At 36.3% G+C, this 22,329-nt stretch overlaps 2 protein-coding genes across 2 annotated transcripts; both read left to right on the top strand.

The window, feature by feature from the left end:
* Positions 1–362: 362 nt before the first annotated feature.
* Positions 363–6,738, top strand: LOC118032889 (transcription initiation factor IIA large subunit). Its single transcript, XM_035037678.2, has 11 exons — positions 363–668; positions 875–1,045; positions 1,377–1,607; positions 1,824–1,875; positions 1,959–2,017; positions 2,190–2,306; positions 4,504–4,656; positions 5,719–5,782; positions 5,901–6,064; positions 6,201–6,284; positions 6,400–6,738. The coding sequence occupies exons 1-11, from the start codon at positions 546–548 to the stop codon at positions 6,421–6,423; spliced, it is 1,242 nt and encodes a 413-aa protein (XP_034893569.1). The 5' UTR covers positions 363–545; the 3' UTR covers positions 6,424–6,738.
* A 3,969-nt stretch (positions 6,739–10,707) lies between these two features.
* Positions 10,708–14,475, top strand: LOC118032949 (D-xylose-proton symporter-like 3, chloroplastic). Its single transcript, XM_035037755.2, has 14 exons — positions 10,708–11,013; positions 11,082–11,170; positions 11,476–11,554; positions 11,691–11,750; positions 11,882–11,948; positions 12,037–12,161; positions 12,251–12,352; positions 12,433–12,810; positions 12,939–12,986; positions 13,088–13,150; positions 13,275–13,355; positions 13,477–13,575; positions 13,846–13,983; positions 14,122–14,475. The coding sequence occupies exons 1-14, from the start codon at positions 10,798–10,800 to the stop codon at positions 14,254–14,256; spliced, it is 1,680 nt and encodes a 559-aa protein (XP_034893646.1). The 5' UTR covers positions 10,708–10,797; the 3' UTR covers positions 14,257–14,475.
* The last annotated feature ends 7,854 nt before the right edge of the window (positions 14,476–22,329 follow it).

Genomic DNA, 22,329 nt, shown 5'->3' with positions numbered 1-22,329 from the left:
ACTGCTAGCCTTTACTTGTTTTAAAAATATTTCTGAAAAAAAAAGAAAATTTTTATTTTTTTTTAAAATTAATTTTAATATACTAAGTTAAAAATAAATTTTTAAAAAATAAAAAATATTATTTTAATATATTTTTAAATAAATAATACTTAAAAAAAACTATTAAAAAAAAAAAACAGTTGGTGGATATCAGTCGTCAGCACAACTGGCGGTGACGAAAGGAGGCTAACGAGAGGGAGTGAGTGGGAAAAATAAAATCAAATGTTATCTCTTTATTGGGCAAAACAAATCAAGGCCACTGCAGATCATAACACGTGGACCCATTCCATAAAATCGGATGCAAACCTATTTATATTCCACCCTTTATTCTGCTTTCTCGTCCGTCTAATCTCTCTCCTCCCTCCCTCCCCAAACCCTAGAAACCCCCTTCCCTTTCCAAAACGAAATTTTATGTGATTTATGTCCTGAATCATCTCAATCAGGGCTTCATTTTTATCAATATCAGTGGAATTGTAATTTTGATTAAAAAAATTGTGAGGAGAGGAATGGCGTCATCCGCAACAAGCACCGTTTACACCGAAGTTATAGAAGACGTCATCGACAAGGTCCGCGATGAGTTCATCAATAACGGTGGCCCCGGAGAGACTGTCCTTAGTGAGCTCCAAGGAGTAATCAACATTCCCTATCCGTTTCTTTCTTTTTCCCCCAATAATGTCGCTGTTAATCTTTTAGGGTTTTTTCAAATCTCAAAACTTTTTTTTTCCTGACTGGTGAATTTGTTGGATCTGATGTTATTTTGAGTTCTAGGGTTTTCAGATTTGTGATTTATTTGCGTTCTGGGACCTGTAAAGTTGCTGATTTTGTTTGTTTTTAGCTTTGGGTGAAGAAATTGATGCAAGCGGGTGTTTTATTGGGTCCAATAGTGAGGTCATCAGCTAATAAGCAACCGGTGCCTGGTGGTCTTACTCCAGTCCACGACCTTAATGTACCGTATGAAGGGACTGAGGAATATGAGACTCCCACTGCTGAGATGCTCTTCCCTCCTGTGAGTAATTGCGACTTGCTTTTTTAACAATTTTCTTGTCATTAATACTGAATTTCGTCAAGTGATTCCGCTGGTATACTCGTTTTTAGCACTTCTTTGAATTCTCTTAACCTGAAATTGAAATGAGCTAGTGGAAACACTTTCCTTTCACATTATCCAGTCTTTGTACTGGTAAATCGTGATTTTAGTTGAATTGTTTTTGAATTCCTAAGTAATTGTCGGTGGCAGTTTTGATATCTGTTAGTTGTATGTGAATTTTGAAGCGATTCATGAGTTCAGTTATTTTGGCTGTGGGAATTTCTATTTCTTATGTGGGTTTTTGGAATTGCAGACACCTTTGCAAACCCCCATGCAGACACCATTGCCAGGAAGTGCACAAACACCTTTACCTGGGAATGTGCAAACACCTTTACCTGGGAATGTGCAGACACCTTTACCTAGTAGTGTGGACAATTCATCTATGTATAACATTCCTACTGGATCTAGTAGTGATTATCCCACCCCTGTTAGCCATGCTGGGGGCAGTACTGATGGAAAAGCTGGGAGACCCAGCCATTTCATGGTAAGCACTGATTTGATCGTTCAGCCCTTTTCATCTAGCAGATACTAATTTCAATGTGTGGTTTGCATGTTGTATGTGCATGAGTGCACATGTGGTGTGTTCTTTTTTTTTTTCTTTTTCATGGGAGCTTAGTGAACAGAAGTTAGCTGTATTGATGTAGATTTGTTATTTGGTATGGATGTGCTCACTGATCTTTTTCTTGTTGTCTTCAAACAGCAATCTCCTTCCCCTTTGATGCATCAAAGGCCACCTCTTGATGTCAATGTTGGCAAGTCTTATGTCACATGATCAATTTGTTTAGTGACTTTTTTCTTTGAAGGGTTTTAACTAATAAATGTTGTGCGTTTGTAGCTTATGTGGAAGGGCGGGATGAGGTGGACAGAGGAGCCTCTCATCAAACCTTGACACAGGTATCTCTTTTTGCTTGTATTGTGTAGTTTTATGCTCCAAGGAGAGTTCATGGACAAAAGGTTCTGGGTGCTGAAGGCTAATTTTCAGAAACAATTCCTTTATCATCCAAAATGATAACATATGGTTGCCACTGAAGTAGCTTATCAGTTTTAATCATGGAGAAAATTCCAGGACTTCTTCATGTCTTCTGGAAAACGGAAGCGCGGGGATTTAGCTCCAAAATTTAACAATGGTGGATTCATACCCCAGCAAGATGGAGCTGTGGATTCTGCATCTGAGGTTTCACAGGTTGAGTTGAATATGCATTCTATTTTTTTATGTGTTAACTTGAATACTCGTGGTTATTATTGGCTTCTTCCTGGCATGCAAAATGTTGTCCTCTTTTTCCTACAGTATTTAATTTACTCGGTGATGTTCTACTGTCTCATATTTTGAAAACCGTTCTTTTCCATAAAGGTGTCAGAGCATTTATGCATCCTAACCTTTAAAGTTGAGTTTTGTGATGAGGCAGGCGTTGACTACAAAGTTGAGTGCTTCATATGTATTTAACCTCAATGTTCAGTTAATGTGGTTGAATTCAGATTTGTAGTTAATAAGTTGGAATTCTGATCATCTATCTGCGATGAGTTTGTTCTGTAATTAAACTATACTGCCCTCCTCCAGCAAGTAGAAAATAACAAACAGGTACTCATTGTCTAAGATGTGTTAATTTTGGCTACTACAAGCTCTATTCTCTCTGCTAGCTTGAACCGAAGATCATTGTTATATTAAGGTGTGACATCTGTGGGGAGAACTTTTGGAGTTTTCAAGCTACTTGATAAGCCAGAGGTGGATGATAAGATACATAGAATTTCTCCGCCTTTCATTTTGCAGTGATTTGTGAGGTTTAAGTCCACTTGTTCTTTTTGCTTGTTTGTTGACTCGGTTAATGTTGAGTGCTTTTTGAATATGGTAGCTAAAACCATTACAGGAAAGAGAGTTTATGTTTTACCTTATTCTCATCGTTTTTTGGTGCATTGAAGCAATATTTTCATCGAAGAGAATTTCCTATTACAAAACTTCTGAATATCTGTCTTAAAACTGCTGTTTCCTGGTCTGTTATTGCTTGGTTTTCTTAATTTTATTCATGGAGCGCTTCTGTTCTAATAACTGTTCTTTCTGCATTTCTTTATTCATATATGCCATGTGAGAACCATTGATTTTCCTGTTTTATGAAAAAGTTTTATCATTTGAGAAACATTTCTTCACTTAACTGGGGAAAGTTTTTGTTGGATCACTTCTAGGAAACTATTTAATTGCAAGTATGGTGAATAGGATAGTGGCTCAACCCATGGCATTGACTCTCGGTTTCTTAACTGAAATGGTCAGTGAAAAAGTCATGTGTTTATAGTTATTAAGGGATCTAAGATCTTTTTAAATGTTAGCATGTAATGCATTCTAATGGATTCTTACTCATGAAAATGTACCATTGCATTAGCTTTTCATAAGATCTGGATGTTAATGTAGCTATGACAGTTCTGTTTTCCTTTGGACAAGCAATTAACTAAGACCAATTACATCTTGGCGATCATGCTTCTGTTTCCATTCTGACTACTCCATTTTCAAGTTCATTTCCAAAGTATTTCCTTGCTGCCAATAGAATTATCAACTGTTGCAATGATGCCATTTCAAGTGGAAAAGAAAAATTATCTGCTGATATATCTTCCACCATGAATCTATTGCCTATTCTTAAATGAAATGGAAAAATATATTTCTTCTATTGGTCCTTAAAATGCTATTGCGATCCACTGCTTCTAAATTGCACCAGTTTTAGCTTCACTGCCACCACAATTGTTCCCTCCTCTTCATGTGATATTGCTGAACGAAATATTTTTGACTTATCCAGCTTCTGTAAATTGGTTTGATGACCATATAATAAATGGGCATTGTTGACTACATTTTTGAATTAGGTCAAGTGAAGAATGGATGGATACTATCTATCACATCATTAACTACTGCCCTGGATAAATACTGTCCAGCAGCATTATTAACTATTATATATGCAAAATGCTGAGGGTCTCATGATTTCTAACCTTAAGGACATAGCATGGTTTTCTGTAACCAAATTAAGTCTTACTGCTGCAGGTATGCTACTTTGTTTCATATGTCCTGGTTAAAACTTGCAACTTTAGAATACACCAAAGACTGTTCTATTTTGGTTTTCCAATTCGTTTTCTTTTGGTGGAGGGTGAGTGTTCATGTTCTTCCATGGACTCTGGCCTTTTTGAAAGTATGATAATCAATCATTCAACGCAACTAGGAGCTGATATGCTTGGAAGCTGCAGTTTATCTCAAATACTCGCTCTTTAGTTTGTTTGAAAACCTGATGTATGCTAGCCTAAAAGTGGATTATTTATGGTTCATTTTAACTTCCCATCTCTATTAAAAGATCTGCATAATTTCATAAACTTGTTATTTCTTTAGCTTATGTAATGGTAAATTTCAGGTAAGCCAAGGGAACAATCCCCTTGGCAGATATGACACTATCACAACTAAAAATAGAGAGATCGTAGCACATGTGTCGAGGTCATATTTGAAGATTCCTCAAGTGGATGGGCCAATTCCTGATCCTTATGATGACATGCTTTCAACTCCCAATGTATGTATGATGCTTTTGTAATTTTCTTGAAATATAAGCATCTAATCAAGTATCTGTTCAATGTAGTTTTCATGTTCTAGAATTATGCATGTGTTGGCGAAGTGCTGCTGTGCATCTCTCCTCATCCCAATGATGTTTTTTTATTCATCCAATTTCCAGCGTTTCTTGCCCTATGAAGGGTAACTGGTATTGCCCGGTCAGTATAGGATCATATATTTCCTGATCCTAAATCTTGTAATGAGAAATATAATGTTTTTACCCAGCAAAGGAAAAAAAATGGAAAGACCCTCTCATTCCTGGTTCCTGGATCATGTGATGCGCCCACATGTAAAATCATGCCTCTAGATACCTACAAATATATTGTCTGTGAAGAACCCTGTCTTGAGGAGAAAAATAGCAATATCGTAAGTGATAATGAGCGTCATTGTTTGCAGTGATTTTATGAAATTTGGATATTGCAACCTTTTGTTTTTACAGTAGTTTAGATTATGTATCTATGATTCTTGGAAATATGCATGCCAAGGCACACAGTTGGCTCAGAATGTTTAACTGAACGTGGCTAGAACCTAGTAAGATATTATTAAAAGATTATGATGCTAAACCAGAATCCCTTCCATGTTTATATCTATGCTATGGGGCTGGGATGATGGACCAAGTTGACTATTTCTATACATGGTTACTTTATAAGGTTGCTGGTAAGTATGAGGATGACTGTAACTCCCACAAGCTGACTCACTCGGATCAAATACTAATAGCATTGCTCTCTGAGCATGTATTTGGATAATGATGGTTAAAAATTGGTCAGTGCTATTAAATGCTCTTGACTTGCAACTTTAAGGGTGATGTTCAGGTCTTGAGAGCAGCCTCTTCCAGTTAATGTACTGTAGGATGACTTTGTCTCTGAAATCTTATTAGGGGTCCTATGTTGTTGAGATTATTACTTCATTGCTTATAATGACTTTTTTGGAACTTGAGTATGGGATATCATGTTTTCTCCAGAGGTTAGGGTGCGACAGCTACTGTTTCTTTCTAATTTTTCTGTATTTTGTTTTTCTGTTGAAGATATACAATTATCAAGGAGTTGCTAATGAAGATTACAATATCGCAAGCACACCAGCTCCCAATGGTAAGTTTATGAAATATGTGATGAAGGTTGTCATTCCTTTTCTAATCGATAAACTTGGTGAGTAGGCTTGTTATAATTAATGTATTTGTTTTTTGTTTTCCTCTTTTCCCCTTCCCAGATTTACAGGCAAGTACCCCAGCTGTTGTCAGTCAAAATGATGATGTAGATGATGACGATGATGAACCACTGAATGAAGATGACGACGACGACGAGGATCTGGATGGTGTGGAGCAAGGAGAGGAGCTGAACACACAGCATTTGATTTTAGCTCAATTTGACAAGGTAAACATCCGCTCATCTTGTTTTTCACCCTTTCCTTTTTTGTTTGATCAGTAGTGTACGTCATAACAAGCTGATTTTAGGTGTACATATCAATGATGCTGGTCTTCTGATAGTAAAATTTTTCTTGCATGAATAGGTGACTCGTACCAAGAACAAGTGGAAATGCACACTCAAGGATGGTGTTATGCATATAAACAACAGGGACATTCTCTTTAACAAGGTCTGTGTTCCACCAAATTATAGATGGTTTTTCTTCATGATCAATGTTACAATTTGGTTCTGTATTATACTGAAATTCCAAAAATAATTGTTGGAATTCTGGCTTTCTTTTGCAGGCAACAGGGGAATTTGACTTCTGATTTTGTTAGTGAAATGTCTGCTTGGCAGCAAGTATCACTTACTTTTAAGGGCTTATCCTGAGTTGCCATTGGTTGTGTTGTAAGTTTTATTAGAATTGTCCTCCAGTGAGAGCTCAAGGGGAGTGAACGAGATGATATTTATTTGAACTGAAACCCTTTTGAAGACTGGGTTGGATGGTTGGCCTATTGTGTACATAAAGGAAGAGTTTTTTGGGCTTTATATTGTATGACTGCAGGAGGATTTTCTTGGGGATTCACCACTTCTCCAATGCAATCTGTAATTTTATTTATGAATGCACTGGATAAATTGCTATATCCCATTCTTGTTTATGCACTCTTTTCAGGTTGTTCAATTTGTTCGTGACAACGATCATGCTCTGGCAGGCAGAACCCGGTTGTTCATTATATTCTGCTTCCCTACCCTAGTCTATATTATATATCTGGAAAAAATTGCAAGGCTAATGGTACTAGCAGGTAATCGTCACCTCGCAGTTATCCACAACCAGTTATCCACAATCACGCTGCCCAAACAAATTCACCATACTGGTGTCAAGATTATGGGTTCTAGTCTTCTATTTTGTCCCTTGTGGATTCAGTGGTGGGTGCACGCGTCAATTCTTATCAAGCTCTTTTTCGCGGAGCTGTTATATCATCACAAGGTTGGAAGGGGACCATTCCTGTGGTGGTTCGTCCAATATGATATGCCTGCCTTGTTCGAAAGATTAGCAACAGAAAGCAAGAAGTTAATACTTTTTATTCCCGGTTGCTTCCATCCTTCTGCCAAAAGCGTGACAAGAGAACTACCGCATTGAGATCAACCAAATCATCGGGGACTGCTTTCAGCTCATCTTTCTCATATAGGGGGGAAAACAAAAAAGAAATCCTAGGTATTTCAATCCTAAAAAAATGGAGTTGCGACGAGGAAAGACCTGCAATGAGTTGAAATTTATCACAATAACAGAACATGCAGCTCAGAATCTTGACTGTGCGTGATTAACGAGCACACATTTGGATCGGAAGAAGGCAAACAAGGATGATGGCTCAGTGTATCCACCGGCCACTGCTGGATGCTGCCAAACTCTTGCCTCCGAATATGCATCACCAATATCAGCTTCCCTCCCCTTGTCGATATCACCACATATTACAGGAAATGTAAATTCTTCAGCCTCAGATGGCAATGGCGGGGGAGATACAGAGAGTGGTGATAGAAGGGGAATTGGAGTAAGAGGAGGAGAGGTATGGCTAGCAAGCAGAGAATGGTTGGTTGAGGCAGTGATGGAGAGCTGATCAAGCCTCAGAGCTTCCGGGGCTTGCTTCTGTAGCCTTGTGAGTGGCTTCCATGCTTTGGTATCGGTTACGGGTATTGCTTGTGCTTGTGCTTGTGCTGGTCTTCGAAACACGTTGCCATCATACAGCTCCATTGTTGAAGATGCTAGCTGCTATCAGAAAAAACGAGCAAACAATATGGTCCTCTACCTGATGCCAACCACAATAATACTGCAACAGATTCTGTTATCTCTGCCCCCTCCCTCTGTCGCTCTGCCGAGAGTCAATTTTCATAGCGGAGGGGGATTAATAGGCGCGGTCAATAAAGAAGCGCAGAACAAGGGGGTCAGTTATGAAGGTGAAAATAAAAAAAAGAAAAACAGTGATGTTTTGGATGGCAGTTACCCATAAACGGTCATGTGATGAGAATCTAGGCTGGAACCCAGTCTGACTGCTATAACAAGTTATGGGAATTCCATCTGTAAAATGCGTCCATTTATCCTTTCTGTTTTGATTTTTCCTTCTTTAACGGAGGAAAGAAGGGGAAAGTGTGGCAACGCAATTTGGTGCCATTTCAGCTGGTAAGGCATCTAATCAAATTAATTATAGTCATCGCTCGCATTATATTATATTTATCGGATTTAATTATGACCCGCGAAAGAATTTTTCCTCCTTGGAGTTCAAGGGTTCCCCGTAGAGAAAATAATATTGTTTTATGGTTACAATATGATGTTATAACTTATTACATAATGCAAAAATAAAATATTAAGTCTGTATATAAATCTTAAATTTCATATTGATATTATAGTAAAATAAACAACAAGAAGATATTAAAAGATTAATAGTTTTAAGGAACACGTGATGAAAGATCGAAATCAATATATAATTTATAAATATAATCGGGTTTTGATCCTTCATGGACATGGGAGCATATTACCCATCCTCATCCTCATTTGCGAAGAAAAAAACCCAGATTTGAAGTTAGTTCATCGATCAAAGTCCCACCATGTCGTCAATTCGACCAGGCATTCTACCCTTGTCGAATCGGAACCAACCACCACTGCATTACGCTCGAACAGTCACGCGGCCGCCGGACAAAAAAACTCCCGATAAATAAATCTCGTCAAGCCCACTTCGCGGTGAACCAGACCGAGCAGGTGAACGAAGAAGGTGAGTATCTTTATATAGAAATACTTGATTGACACAATTAAAAAATAAAACCTATCTACACACACACACTCAAATTAAGAACTTTTTTTTTTTTTGAGGGATTTAGCTCCATACTAGACAATTCTATAGATAACGAAGGAGTAAACCCACTATTTGTTGTAGTTTAATTGCACGGATTAAAAAAGAAAATCACGCTAACAATTAATTAATGATTAAGCAAGGATTCTCAAAAGAAAAAAAGATAGTGTGGGCATGGCAAGGCCGAGTCCCAGTAATTATTATATATTCAAATTCCAACCATCACAATACAAAGAAATATTACAAGAGATCATCACGCAGGGAAATAATACATATGATTTAAAACAACATTCATGCATATAGAACACAAAACTTGTATCATTAATTTGACCAGCTTTGCTGGAGATTCGGTCACGATCAAATGCAAACCCCTTAGATAATATTAAAAGTGTGTTTGGAATTGCGGTAACTGTTATGATTGTGATTTGAAAAAAAGTTGTTTTATAAAAATATTTTTAATTGAGATTGGTTTGAAAAAATAGGTGTTTGATTAAAACTGTAGTTGAAATTGAGGTTAAACAAAGAGTAGTTTAATGTGTTTGGTTAAAAATGCTTTTGAAATTAAGGTTATAAAATAATTTTTAAAAATATATATTAATATTGATGGTTTTTTAATTTAAATAGTGTAGATTTAACTATTGCTATTACTTCATGAAATAAATAATACTTTATATAAAATATTTTTTTATTATTCCATTAAACCATCTACAATTCCATTACGTACAAAATTCATCCGATAAGAACTACAGTTTTCTATAATTTTTTAAACATGCAATAAAATTAGATAAAATATTATCAGGAATAAAATTGATTTGATATTACAATGAGAGTGAATTTAATTCACTCTACACTAGTTTTTTGGGGAAAAAAATATTATTTACATGACAATGCGAGTACATTTAATTCACTCTAGACGTTTTTTTTTAAACGTACAAAAAATAAACATACTAAAAAAAACTATTCATGTGAACAGTGCAAGTAAATTGTATTATGCTGAAAATCAAAAAGTGGCCGGGAATTGCTTTGCCAAAATCACATGCAAAACGTGAATTATCATGAACCCTATCAAAACTAAATTGCATTTTTTATTTAACTAAATATAATATTTATTGCAGCTGCTTCAAATATAAAAATAACCATGCAAACAAACAGTCTCCGTAAAGGATGCAAGTGCACCCCCTAGAACAAACAGAGAAGACGCTGCATGTACCTGAGCAGCTCAGCTTATCTGCAGTATTCATGGGTTTGATAATCTTACTGGCATCGAAGGTGGATATTGGGTATTGAATTCTAGCAAGAGTGAAGGCCGGTGCACCGGCGGCTAAAAGCACCACAGCCACCATCAACGCCAAACTCCTCTTTTTAGCACTATCTCCATTAGTCTCACGTGTGCTAAATACTTTGATGTGTTCCATGCACGGGTTAGCACTCCATTTTATAGCCACGAGACTATAACGTGATATTATAATAATGCATGCCCTCGATCCCTACAAATTAATTATCAAGTTAAAAAAATGTAATGTAAATATATATTCCAAATTGAGGTTGATAATATTTATACCTAACTTATTATTTATCAAGTTAAAAAAATACCAACTTATTTGAGTGGGGTCAATAAACATTTGGTTCGAATTAAATTGCCTTCCTAGCGACAGGCAGAAGATCACGAATATCATGAACGACATGTCGCCGTAGCACTAAAGTTTTATTACTGTTGTTGATATTTGTTTATCAAGATAAAGGTTTTTACTTAAACCCGTATCCACATGCGTTCATTTTTTTTTCTCAATCTAAATATGATAGTCTAAAAAAGCGGGAAATTAACGCCTAACAACTGTCTGATATTGTCGGTCAGTGATCATGGCTTACAGCGCCATAACCTCACCACCTCCCTTACGATTTCACTCTCCCTTTCACCACCAACCACCCAAACCCAGACCACACTCTCTCGTCTTCTGCTCGTTTGGTGACCAGAAGAACCCAACATCAAAAACTTCATGCCTTTTCAAACCCAACAAGAATATTCCCTTTTTTTCACACCAGCCTTTGCTCTCTGCTCCAAAACTGAGATTCAATGTAAGAATCATAAACGATCTCCCTTTTGCTTTCTTTGGGTTTGGATTTTGATGCAATTGTTTGTGCAGGTTCAGTATTCTGCCGGAGAGGAAGCAGAGCCGCTTGTAACTGACGCCACAAATCAGGAAGACTTTTCTTGGTCTTCTGTCATTTTACCGTGAGTTATTGCAGTTGTTTCTTTCATATTCTTGAGAGTGTTAGTTTCACTTTTTTTGCTGATTTGATTTTTGGCTTGATCTAAATTTTGTTGGATAAGGGCTGGATTATCTTATCTATTGTGGGATTTTTGTGGCTTTCTTTTATTAAGCAATATTGCTAATATTAGTAAGATAGATGTTAAGTGATGGCGCAATGAAAAGTCTTTTACTTTGGTTTTGATTTTGTTTTTGTTACTGAATTTGGATTGGACTGGATCATTTGTTCCACAACTCTGTTGAAGTAATTTGGTTCACTAAATTTCAGATTTTTCTTCCCAGCACTGGGAGGATTGCTATTTGGGTATGACATCGGGGCCACTTCTGGTGCTACCCTATCCTTGCAGGTGATTCGCTTAGTGGTCCCTTCTCATAGTTTTACCAACAATTACATTTTATTTTATAGCATAAATTTGGATGACAAGTAACATTGTAATCTATGATTGTATCTATTTTTTTTTTTTTTTTTTTTCAATTTATCAGTCAGCTGAGCTTAGCGGGATATCATGGTTCAACCTTTCTGCTGTTCAGCTTGGTCTTGTGGTATAGATTTTATCTCTTCTACTTTTTTTTCCCCTTAAGAACGATGTTTTATGCATCTTAATATTACTTCGTACTCGCTAGTTGTGGGAATGTGTTGGGTCTCTCATTATAGTGGTTGGCATTGGATGTAGGTTAGTGGATCTCTTTATGGAGCTCTTCTTGGTTCCCTCCTTGTCTATCCAATCGCAGACTTTCTGGGTACATCTCTTTGCTATAGACTTTACCTTGAGTTTCAATGCATCTTGATGGATGTTGTTTACCTAATTGTTTGGATTCATGCTTAAAGGAAGGAGGCGGGAACTAATTGCAGCAGCATTGTTATATGTGTTTGGTGGTCTGGTCACTGGCTATGCACCAGGTCTCAATGTTCTTTTATTAGGACGTCTTCTCTATGGTCTTGGTATTGGCTTGGTTAGATTCTCAGACAACCTTGTTGTTGAAGATTTAACTGATACTGCAATGTCCTTGTCTATCAAATCACTTTATTTTATTGTTTGCAGGCCATGCATGGTGCTCCTCTCTATATTGCAGAAACTTGCCCATCACAGATTCGTGGAACTCTCATATCTCTGAAGGAACTCTTCATAGTTCTAGGAATTCTGGTAATTTGAGTGACTTTACACTGTTATCTTCTCATTCACCATCTCTTGAGAGAATAACAAATTTGATATCATTTCTACAGATGGGCTTTTTAGTTGGAAGCATCCAAATTAATGCAGTTGGGGGCTGGCGTTACATGTATGGATTTGGTGTCCCAATTTCTTTGCTTATGGGATTAGGCATGTGGAGTCTCCCACCATCTCCGAGATGGTTGCTCCTCAGAGCTGTTCAAGGTAAAGGATCTTTCCAGGAATATAAAGAGAGGGCCATTTCTGCCTTGAGCAAACTTAGGGGCCGGCCTCCTGGTGACAAAGTGTCTGAGAAACAAATAGAGGAAGCTCTTGTCTCACTGAAGTCTGCATATAAAGAAGAAGAAACTGAGGGGAGTTTCTTGGAGGTGTTTCAAGGACCGAGTTTGAAAGCATTCATTATTGGTGGGGGTTTGGTGCTTTTCCAACAGGTGCTTCTTCCTCTCTGCTGTTTATGATATACTTTAATTTTTTTTTTTGATCTCTATTCTTGTGGTTGAAACAAGAGAATGTCAACAATATCATTTTTATGAGCTGACTTTTGTCGTGATCGTGGTAGATAACTGGGCAACCAAGTGTTTTATATTATGCAGGTCCAATACTTCAGGTAATTAATAATAAAAATTAAACCTTTCTGTTTGTGAAATGGAAGATACCCTTCATGCCATTTTCCGATCATGTGATATGTTTGATCAATTGTTTCCAAAGAGTGCTGGATTCTCTGCAGCTGCTGATGCAACGAGAGTCTCTGTTGTAATTGGTTTGTTCAAGGTACTGCATAAGATCTTATCATGAAGCCTCTAAAATTATGACTCGTATTTGTTCTTTGTGCCAACTGCCATCCACTCCTACTTCTGATGCCAATTCCTATTTGTTGCTGACTGTTCTGCTACAGTTGGCAATGACATGGATAGCTGTCCTAAAAGTTGATGATCTTGGAAGAAGACCATTGCTAATTGGAGGTGTCAGTGGGATTGTATGCATGCTATTACTCTCTAGAACATTATTATCTCTCTCTCTCTCTCTCTCTCTCTTTGTTATTTTTTTTTTGGAAGTTTATGAACGCGTATTCTGCTTTCCATATGTATGTGTTACAGGCTCTTTCCTTGTTTTTGCTTTCTGCTTATTACAAATTTCTTGGAGGTTTCCCTCTTGTTGCTGTTGCAGCTCTGCTTCTATATGTCGGTTGCTACCAGGCAAGTCTATTTTCCTTTGGCTGTGGTCACGCAAGTCTATTTTTCCTGTAACTATCTGATGGAATACTGGCATAGTATCATATTTGGTTTGCAAAAGCTAATAGAATATAGCATAAGATGCTGTAGCCATTATCCTACAGTTCCTTTCAAAAGAAGGAAAAGAAGAAAAAGAAAAAATTAAAACGTAGCCATCTCAGCCCCCATAAGATGCTCTTTGTCCATAAGAAAAAGGTAAGGTTGGTTCTGATAATTCTGTCCTCAAAATCTCAGATATCATTTGGGCCTATTAGTTGGCTGATGGTTTCAGAGATTTTCCCACTTCGCACCAGAGGAAGGGGAATCAGTCTTGCAGTTCTGACTAACTTTGGCTCCAATGCCATTGTAACCTTTGCATTCTCACCATTGAAGGTAGGGGTTCTGAATTTGATCTCTGTTACTCCTTTTCCTTTCACATCTGTTGTTTTTTCCTTCAACCTAATTGCTCATGATTGGCATTTTTCTCTACTGGTAGTTGAATTATTACATCAATATTTGTCCATTCTGTAGGAGTTGCTCGGAGCTGAGAACCTTTTTCTCCTTTTCGGGGCTATAGCTTTGTTGTCTCTCTTGTTTGTAGTGGTCATCGTCCCAGAGACTAAAGGTTTGAGTTTGGAAGAAATTGAATCCAAAATCTTAAAGTAAAACTCGAAACTGTCAGAACTCATAAGCTTCCAGTGCGCAAATTGTTATGGTTAGTCTGTTATTGTGGTATTGGAAGCTCATCTTTTTCCAACCTCTACAATGTAATGGCTTGCATATCTATATATGCTGTATGCAATATTAGATAATTTGAGAAAATTGTTAGTTCCTAAAACTTGATTACCGTTCGTCATTAAGAATAATATTTCATTGCTCTCTCTATGATTTTTCCTTACCTTCCCATATCAAACACCAGCAAAATCAAAAGGTTGCAAGCTGCAAAAAGAAAACAATAATCAATGGCTTTCCTGTTAGGAGACATTTCAGCTGATCGTCTTTCTTAAAATGCCACTGGATGCATTTAACTCAACGAGGCAACATAGACGTGCAACCAGAATCCAGCGACTTCCCGCTGTACCCAATATTGTGGTGAGTGGACATGACATTGAACAATCTATATTCGACATCGAACAAGTCTTGATGTACATGAACAAGCCCTGCTGTATATGTTTGGATGTTTGGTGTGGACATCGGACGAAACATTGTTTATGTTATATGATTTTAGACAATAATAAAAGATTGCATGAATCATTGAAAGATTAGGTTTTAGTTTTTCTTTTGGTTTAATATATTTGAATTTTTAGTTAATGTTTACTAGTCAAATTTTATTTATTGCATTTGATTTAATTATTATTGAGTATTTTATTTAATGGGATACAAGATTAATTGATTGTTCTAGTTAGAATTTTGGTATTTATATCTTACTTTTCTAAATATTATACAGTAATTTGCAAAATTATACACTTTTTCAACCCATATTCTTTCTCTTCAACCTTTTCTTTTTATTTTTCTTCTTCTTAGTTTCTTTTTTTCCTTCTTTAACTTATTACTTCATCTTCAATTATTTTTTATGTTATATTAACTTTGATATCATAGTATGATTTTTAATTGTTCTTCAAAAAAAAGAAAAAGAAAAAGGTGCACATACTCAATTTTCCAGGGACAGCAGCAACAAATCAGTCACGCTAGAGATCCACCACAGTTCTGATCAGTCTACCAATCACATTCACCGCAGTTGTCAGCGAGGGTTTTCACAAAGATTTGCTAGTAACATGGAATTTTCAGAATTGTCAATCAACCTTTGATGGTATGGGGAATAGCTTCCTTGTCCTGGATCTTAGCCTTCACCTTGTCAATGGTGCCTGAGCTCTCGACATCCAGGGTGATGGTCTTTCCAGTCAGAGTCTTGACAAAAATCTGCATTCCTCCGCACCAAGTGAAGAGTTGGCACTGGGCTTTAACTTCTGCCAAATTGGATAGTATTAGTTTTATTTGTATTTTTTTAATCTTTTTTTATCTCAATTTTTTTAAAAAAAATGATTAGAGGAAAAAAGAGTAAAAAATCAAATGTAAAGAAAGTTAAAAAAAGAGAGGAGAGTTAAAAAATAAATAAATAAAGGTTACATTTACATGTCAGCTTATGTCAATGATACTACATCAACAACAATCCATGTTGTCTATCATCATAGTCAATCAATCTCACTAGTAAATTATTTTAGAGTTTTACTATTTTGGTATTGCACTTGTTATTTAAGTTGTGTGAATAATATCTTAAATGCTTAAAAACATAATCTCATTTGGCATTTTTATTTGTTATATTCTTGCGCATTGACCAATCCCATCATTGAAATTTAGCAATCAATCCTTTTTTTTATTAATTGCCGACCTTGCCAAAACCAGTGAAAGTTGTGACCTTTTATTTAGTTAATTATTTATACTTAAAGGATCTAGTAATACATGCTTAAAATTTTATTTGTGGTGTAATTTATTCTTGATTAATCTTCACATAAAAAAAATAGAAATAATTTTATTTTTGTATTGTGATTTTATTTACATGAATCATATGTGATCTTAATTTTATTTTTAAGTTAGTGTTGCATGCATTTGTAAATAGTCATCTACTATCCAACTTTAAGTTTACAACTATCATGGATTCAACCTTAAGTGATATTTTTAGACCCAATCATGAACAAAACAACGTAGAGTTTGAGACAATTAGGTTGAGTGTAGTTAGATATGCATTGACACATCCCGAGGGAATTGAAGATCAGAGAAGGATTGCTATATTTCACACCTATATTAAGTGTAGAGATAAATGTTACAAGATTATCATTAATAATTTAAGTTGTATCAATGCAGTATCTTTAAATACTGTAGTTTGCTTAGGCTTAAAACTTCCTAGACTATAATGATGAAATTTGATGTGATGTGATTTCAATGAATGCAGGACATGCCATTTTGGATAAGTCATAGATATATGATTTAGACATCACCATTTTTTGTTAATCAAATTCACGTTCTTTCAATTTTAAAGGTAGAAATATTAAACTCTTTGGATTATTACCACCAAGACCTAGCAATAAGAACAAGAAAAAGGAGAATGTGAATAAATAAGGACTTAATATAATGTGTCCAGAATAGTTTGAAAATGAGGTTCAATGTCAGGAGTGTTTCAATATAATTTTCATTATGAGTTCCCTAATTCCTTGATGAATGTGAACAAATAAGGACTTAATATAATATGTCCAAAATAGTTCGAAAATGAGGTTCAATGTCAAAAGTGTTTCAAGATAATTTTCATTATGAGTTCCCTAATTCCTCGATCTATATGCTTGACATCCAACATGTCATAGATTTTGAACAACCTCCTAATCTCCTTAATGTCTTGACCTCTATGCTTAACATACAACATGTCATAAGTTTTGAGCAATTTGTTGAGCTCCTTCAATCTTTACCCCTTATTCATGATAAGTAGGATAAAGAAGGCCCCGACTCACTATGTTATGTTCAATGTATATCCATCAAGGACTCAAAAAGTGTGTGTTCCATTCCACACTTCCAATCATATAAGGTTCAAGGTCGCAAACCTAGGATGTTAGTATATCTTCCTCTCTTGTCTCTTTTCTCTAAAATATTTGATTAAGCTAAGTCTTGCATGTAGAGTTTATAATTTGCATGTTAAGATCATAAAATATATTCAAGCAAGTTATGAACAACACAAATTTTGAGTTGATTTATATAAGTATCATGATGTACTTAACATTGAAAATTATTTCATGATATAGATTAGACCTGGACGATGTCCTTTGTAAATCGATCATAAATTACAAGTTAGTAGTGCCAAACCATTCAAAGTGTTGCAAATGATTGAATCAAATAGTTATGTCATTAAAATGCCATTAAACTTTGATATTAGTTCTACTTTTCATTAGGGGTGAGAAAAAAAACTGAAAAACCAATTAAACCAAGAATATCGAAAAACAAAAAACTGAAAAAACTGAATTGTGAAAAAAAAAACCAATTAAAATTTTGAAAAAAACAAACCGGTTCAGTTTGGTTTCGATTTTATAAGCCTAAAACTAAAAAAAACAAATCGAAAAAAACGGGAAAAAAACCAAGCCAAACCAAACCAAAACTGGAAAAACCGAGCTAAAACCAAAAAAACCGAGCCAAACCAGTTTGGACCGGTTTTTGTTCTAAAAACATAACCGAACCGAACTGAAACTGGCCGATTTGAACCAGTTTCCTTTTTTTTTTTTTAAATAAATTTGGTTTGGTTACTTTTTTTGATAAAAACCGAATCGAAAATGATCACCCCTACTTTTCATATGAAGAACCTTATTATATATAAAACACAACAACCTATCTGTCATATATCGATTTTCAGATCTATGACTAGCACATAGATAATGTCCATAATATAATTTTTTACCATTTAAGCAAACTACAGTTCTACACAGCTTTAGATACCATAATTAAAGTCCATAATATAAACCAACATCTTATTACAAGAGTTAACACAAATATCGTAATTATGAAGCTCTAACTAGACATAATAGAATAATATTAATTACAACAAAAAAACAGGTTCTGAAGTCTAACAAAAGTGACCTATTAGCAAAACTATACACTTGAAAAGAATAAATAACGAGAAGGTGAGTTCAACAACTAGTGAGTAAATAACATTCAATACACATATATGAGATAATACAAAAAAGAGAAACATATACAATTTGGCCTTAGGTTTTTACAAGAAAGTTAAAGAATAAATAACAAGAAGGTGAGTTCAACAACTAGTGAGTAAATAACATTCAATATACACATATGAGATAATACGAAAAAGAGAAACATATAAAATTTTGGCCTTAGGTTTATCAAGAAAATTGATGAATTCAAATTACTGCCAATACAAGCGTAGCTGTCACCAGAAGAAACGCCAGATTTTGTGCCCTTCATAACTACAGAATCAGTCTGTTATTCCTGAGAATATTGCTATTGATTATATATGTAAATATTAGTACGTTACAAACATTTGAATTCCTGAAATCAAGCTCTCAGGACTGTATAAAGATTACAAGAAATGAATGGAAAAAGTGTGATTCATATTACAATAACATTGCAGTGTAAGTCTTGTTATGGTATCAGAGCTAAAAAAGCTCTAACGAGTATTTCATCCTCCTTACTTCTTTCTATCTGCTTCCTGCAACATGACCACCATCTCTGCATCATCCACCGAATCACCCAACTCTCCCATCATCACAATCAATGCAGCCACAACAATCAATGAAAAACTCATCCCCTCCACCTTTCCGCAGTGGAGGGCTCAATTTGAAGCCTTACTCATTAGCTATGACCTTATTGATTTTGTCACAGGTATACACAAATGCCCTACCATTGATGCCCTGAATTTCACTGCATCCAAAGCTGCGAATTCCCACTGGATTCGTCAAGACAAACTCATCTTACACGCTATCCTTGCCTCCACCTCCACCACCATTACCCCTCTTCTTACTGCCTACAAAACATCCCATGAAGCTTGGACAACACTTACCCGTTTATATGCGGGCAAATCCAGAACACGTGTGATGCAGCTCAAAGAAGATTTGACCTTGAGCAATCGTGGGTCTGGCACCGTTATGAATTCCTACACGACATCAAAGTAATTGTTGATGAACTAGCAATTATTGATCATCCGATCTCAGATGATGATTTGACTTTATACATACTCAATGGATTGGGTATTGAATTCAGAGAAATTGCATCTTCTATTCGTGCCCGTGAGACTTCTCTGAAGTTTGAAGAAATTCATGATCTCCTTGTAAGTCATGAAAGCTATCTTCGACGCCTTGATCATCAATCTGCTACCTCATTTGTACCCACTGCTAATTACTCCAATCGATGGAGCCCTCAGTCTTCTTAATTTTCTCCTAACTTCAGATAGTCTAAATGGCGCCCCCGGCTAATTCTCGTCCTCCTCGTGAACAAAGTGGGGCTCACCGAAATGGTTCATTCCATTCGGGTCACAGGAAATTCAAACCAAAATGCCAATGGTGTGATCAAATGGGTCATACCGCAAAACAATGCCAAAAAATGTATAATTCTGATTTCACTGCAAATTGTGCCGCTTCTTCTCAACAAAAAATCACAAGTGGCTCGTTAACTCCATGCATCTCACAATATGACTACGGATCTGTCTAATCTAATGATTAACTCTGAATATGATGGTACTGATGAGGTGGTAATTGGTGATGGATCAGGTTTGCCTGTGTCTCACGTTGGGTCCTTGTCTCTTAAATCGTCCAATCATACTTTTCATTTACGTGATACTCTTTGTGTTCCCACCATTCATAAAAATCTTATTTCTGTTTACCATTTTACCAAGCATAACAATGTTTACATTGAATTTCATCCTGCTTATTTTTTGGTGAAGGATCGGATCACGGGGGCGATTCTGCTCAAAGGCGCATGTGAAGATGGAGTGTACCCATTTCCGGAGCATCTACCATTTTCCAAGAAAAATATTGTTGCCTATGTTCATAAATGTACCACACCTGATGGATGGCATAAACGGTTTGGTCATCCATCGTCCAAATTGGTTCATCATCTTATTCATGCTTTTTCTCTACCTACTAATAAAAATGGTCATTCCTTACTATGCACTTCATGTTCTCAAAATAAAGCCCATCGTCAAATATTCAGCACTCATGGATTTACTAGCAATACTCCACTTGAATTGATTTATACAGATGTTTAGGGTCCATCTCACGATATTGGAATTAATGGCTCAAAATATTATGTTATTTTTGTTGACCATTATACCAAATATATATTTGGCTTTATCCCATGACTCATAAATCAAATGTTTAGACCATTTTCCCACAAATTCATAATCTTGTGGAAAATTGATTCAACACCAAAATTAAAATTCTTTATTCTGATAATGGTGGGGAATACATTGGACTCAAAACTTATCTCTTTGTTCATGGAATTGGTCACTACACCACTGCTCCCCACACTCCTCAACAAAATGGTATGTTTGAACGGCGACGTCGTCATCTTGTTGAAACTAGTCTCACTTTACTCACTGATGCCACATGCCTCTTTTTTATTGGCCCTATGCATTTCAAACTGCTGCCTATCTCATCAATCGAATGCCTACTGCTACCTTGAATAATCAATCTCCGTTTGAAAAATTATTCAATCAAAAGCCTAATTATCTCAAACTCAAACAATTTGGTTGTCTTTGTTACCCGTTAACTCGACCATACAATCAACATAAACTTGAGCCAAAATCAAAACCGTGTTCATTCATGGGTTACAGTCTATCCCAAAATGCATACTTATGTTTTGATATTTCTACTAAAAAAATCATCACATCGCGCCACGCCATTTTTCATGAAGGGTCTTTTCCTTTTCATCAAGCTGATCATCTCCGTTCCCTCTCATCTCCATCTACTGAACAAACTTCATCTGTCCTGATCTCATTACTAAAGCTTTCCTTTACTGGTCTCAGCGAGTCTCCGGATGTGGGTACTGAAATCTTACCAGTGTCTGAGCATGGATCACCCTTTGCACCGTCTCCTCACCAGGTAAGTACTTCACCTCCTCAAATGTCTTTAAATTCAAATTCCTCAATAGAATTGCCTGCTCCTATTGTCTCTGAAATTAGTATTCCAATTCCTATTGATACTGAGGCCCGAGTTCATCGCATGGTTACTAGATCCATGAATGGCATATATAAACCAAAAAAATCCTTCCTTGTTACCAAACATCCTCTTCCATCCTTATTAGAACCATCGAGTGTTACTACAACACTAGCTGACTCTAGATGGCGTGAAGCCATGTCCTTAGAATTAACTGCCTTAATGTGTCACAATACCTGGCAATTGGTTCCTCCTCTGCCTGATTGTAACACTGTTGACTGTAAATGGGTGTTTAGAGTTAAAAGGCATGTTGATGGGTCTGTTGATCGGTTTAAAGCCCAGTTAGTGGCTAAAGGGTTCAATCAACGACCCAGACTGGATTACAAAGAGACATTCAGTCCTGTTGTTAAATGAGTCACAATTTGAACTGTATTAGCTATTGCTGTGATGCAGGGTTGGTCTTTGAAACAGCTAGATGTCAATAATGCGTTCCTTCATGGGCATCTCACCGACAAAGTGTATATGAAGCAACCGCCAGGTTTCTGAAATCCAGACTATCCTGACTATGTTTGCAGTCTTACTAAGGCCATCTATGGCCTGAAACAAGCACCTCGTGCTTGGTACTCTGCCCTTAAAAATGCATTAATAGAGTTTGGTTTCATTAATTCTAAATTTGATTCCTCTCTGTTTGTGTATCATGTTGGTTCCACTCTTGCCTATTGTCTAGTGTATGTTGATGATTTAATTATCACAGGCAGTGATTCAGTTTTTGTTGCAAGCATTATTGATCATCATGGAAAAAAATTCTCTATCAAAGACTTGGGTTCACTGCATTTTTTTCTTGGTGTTGAGGTTATCCCTACTGCAGCCGGATTGTTTCTCAGTTAGCACAAGTACATCCGTGATTTACTTGCCAAGACTAGTATGGAAGGTGCCAGGGTTATTACCACTCCTCTCTCAACATCGGCTCCTCTACAGCTAAATGATGGTTCTTCCTCTGTTGACTCTACAGAATACTGTAAAGTTATTGGTGCCTTGCAATATCTGTCTCTCACAAGACCTGATATCAGCTTTACGGTCAACAAATTATCCC

This window comes from Populus alba, chromosome 1, assembly GCF_005239225.2.
Source record: "Populus alba chromosome 1, ASM523922v2, whole genome shotgun sequence".
Taxonomy (NCBI): domain Eukaryota; kingdom Viridiplantae; phylum Streptophyta; class Magnoliopsida; order Malpighiales; family Salicaceae; genus Populus; species Populus alba.
This window is presented reverse-complemented; position numbering and strand designations above follow the sequence as displayed.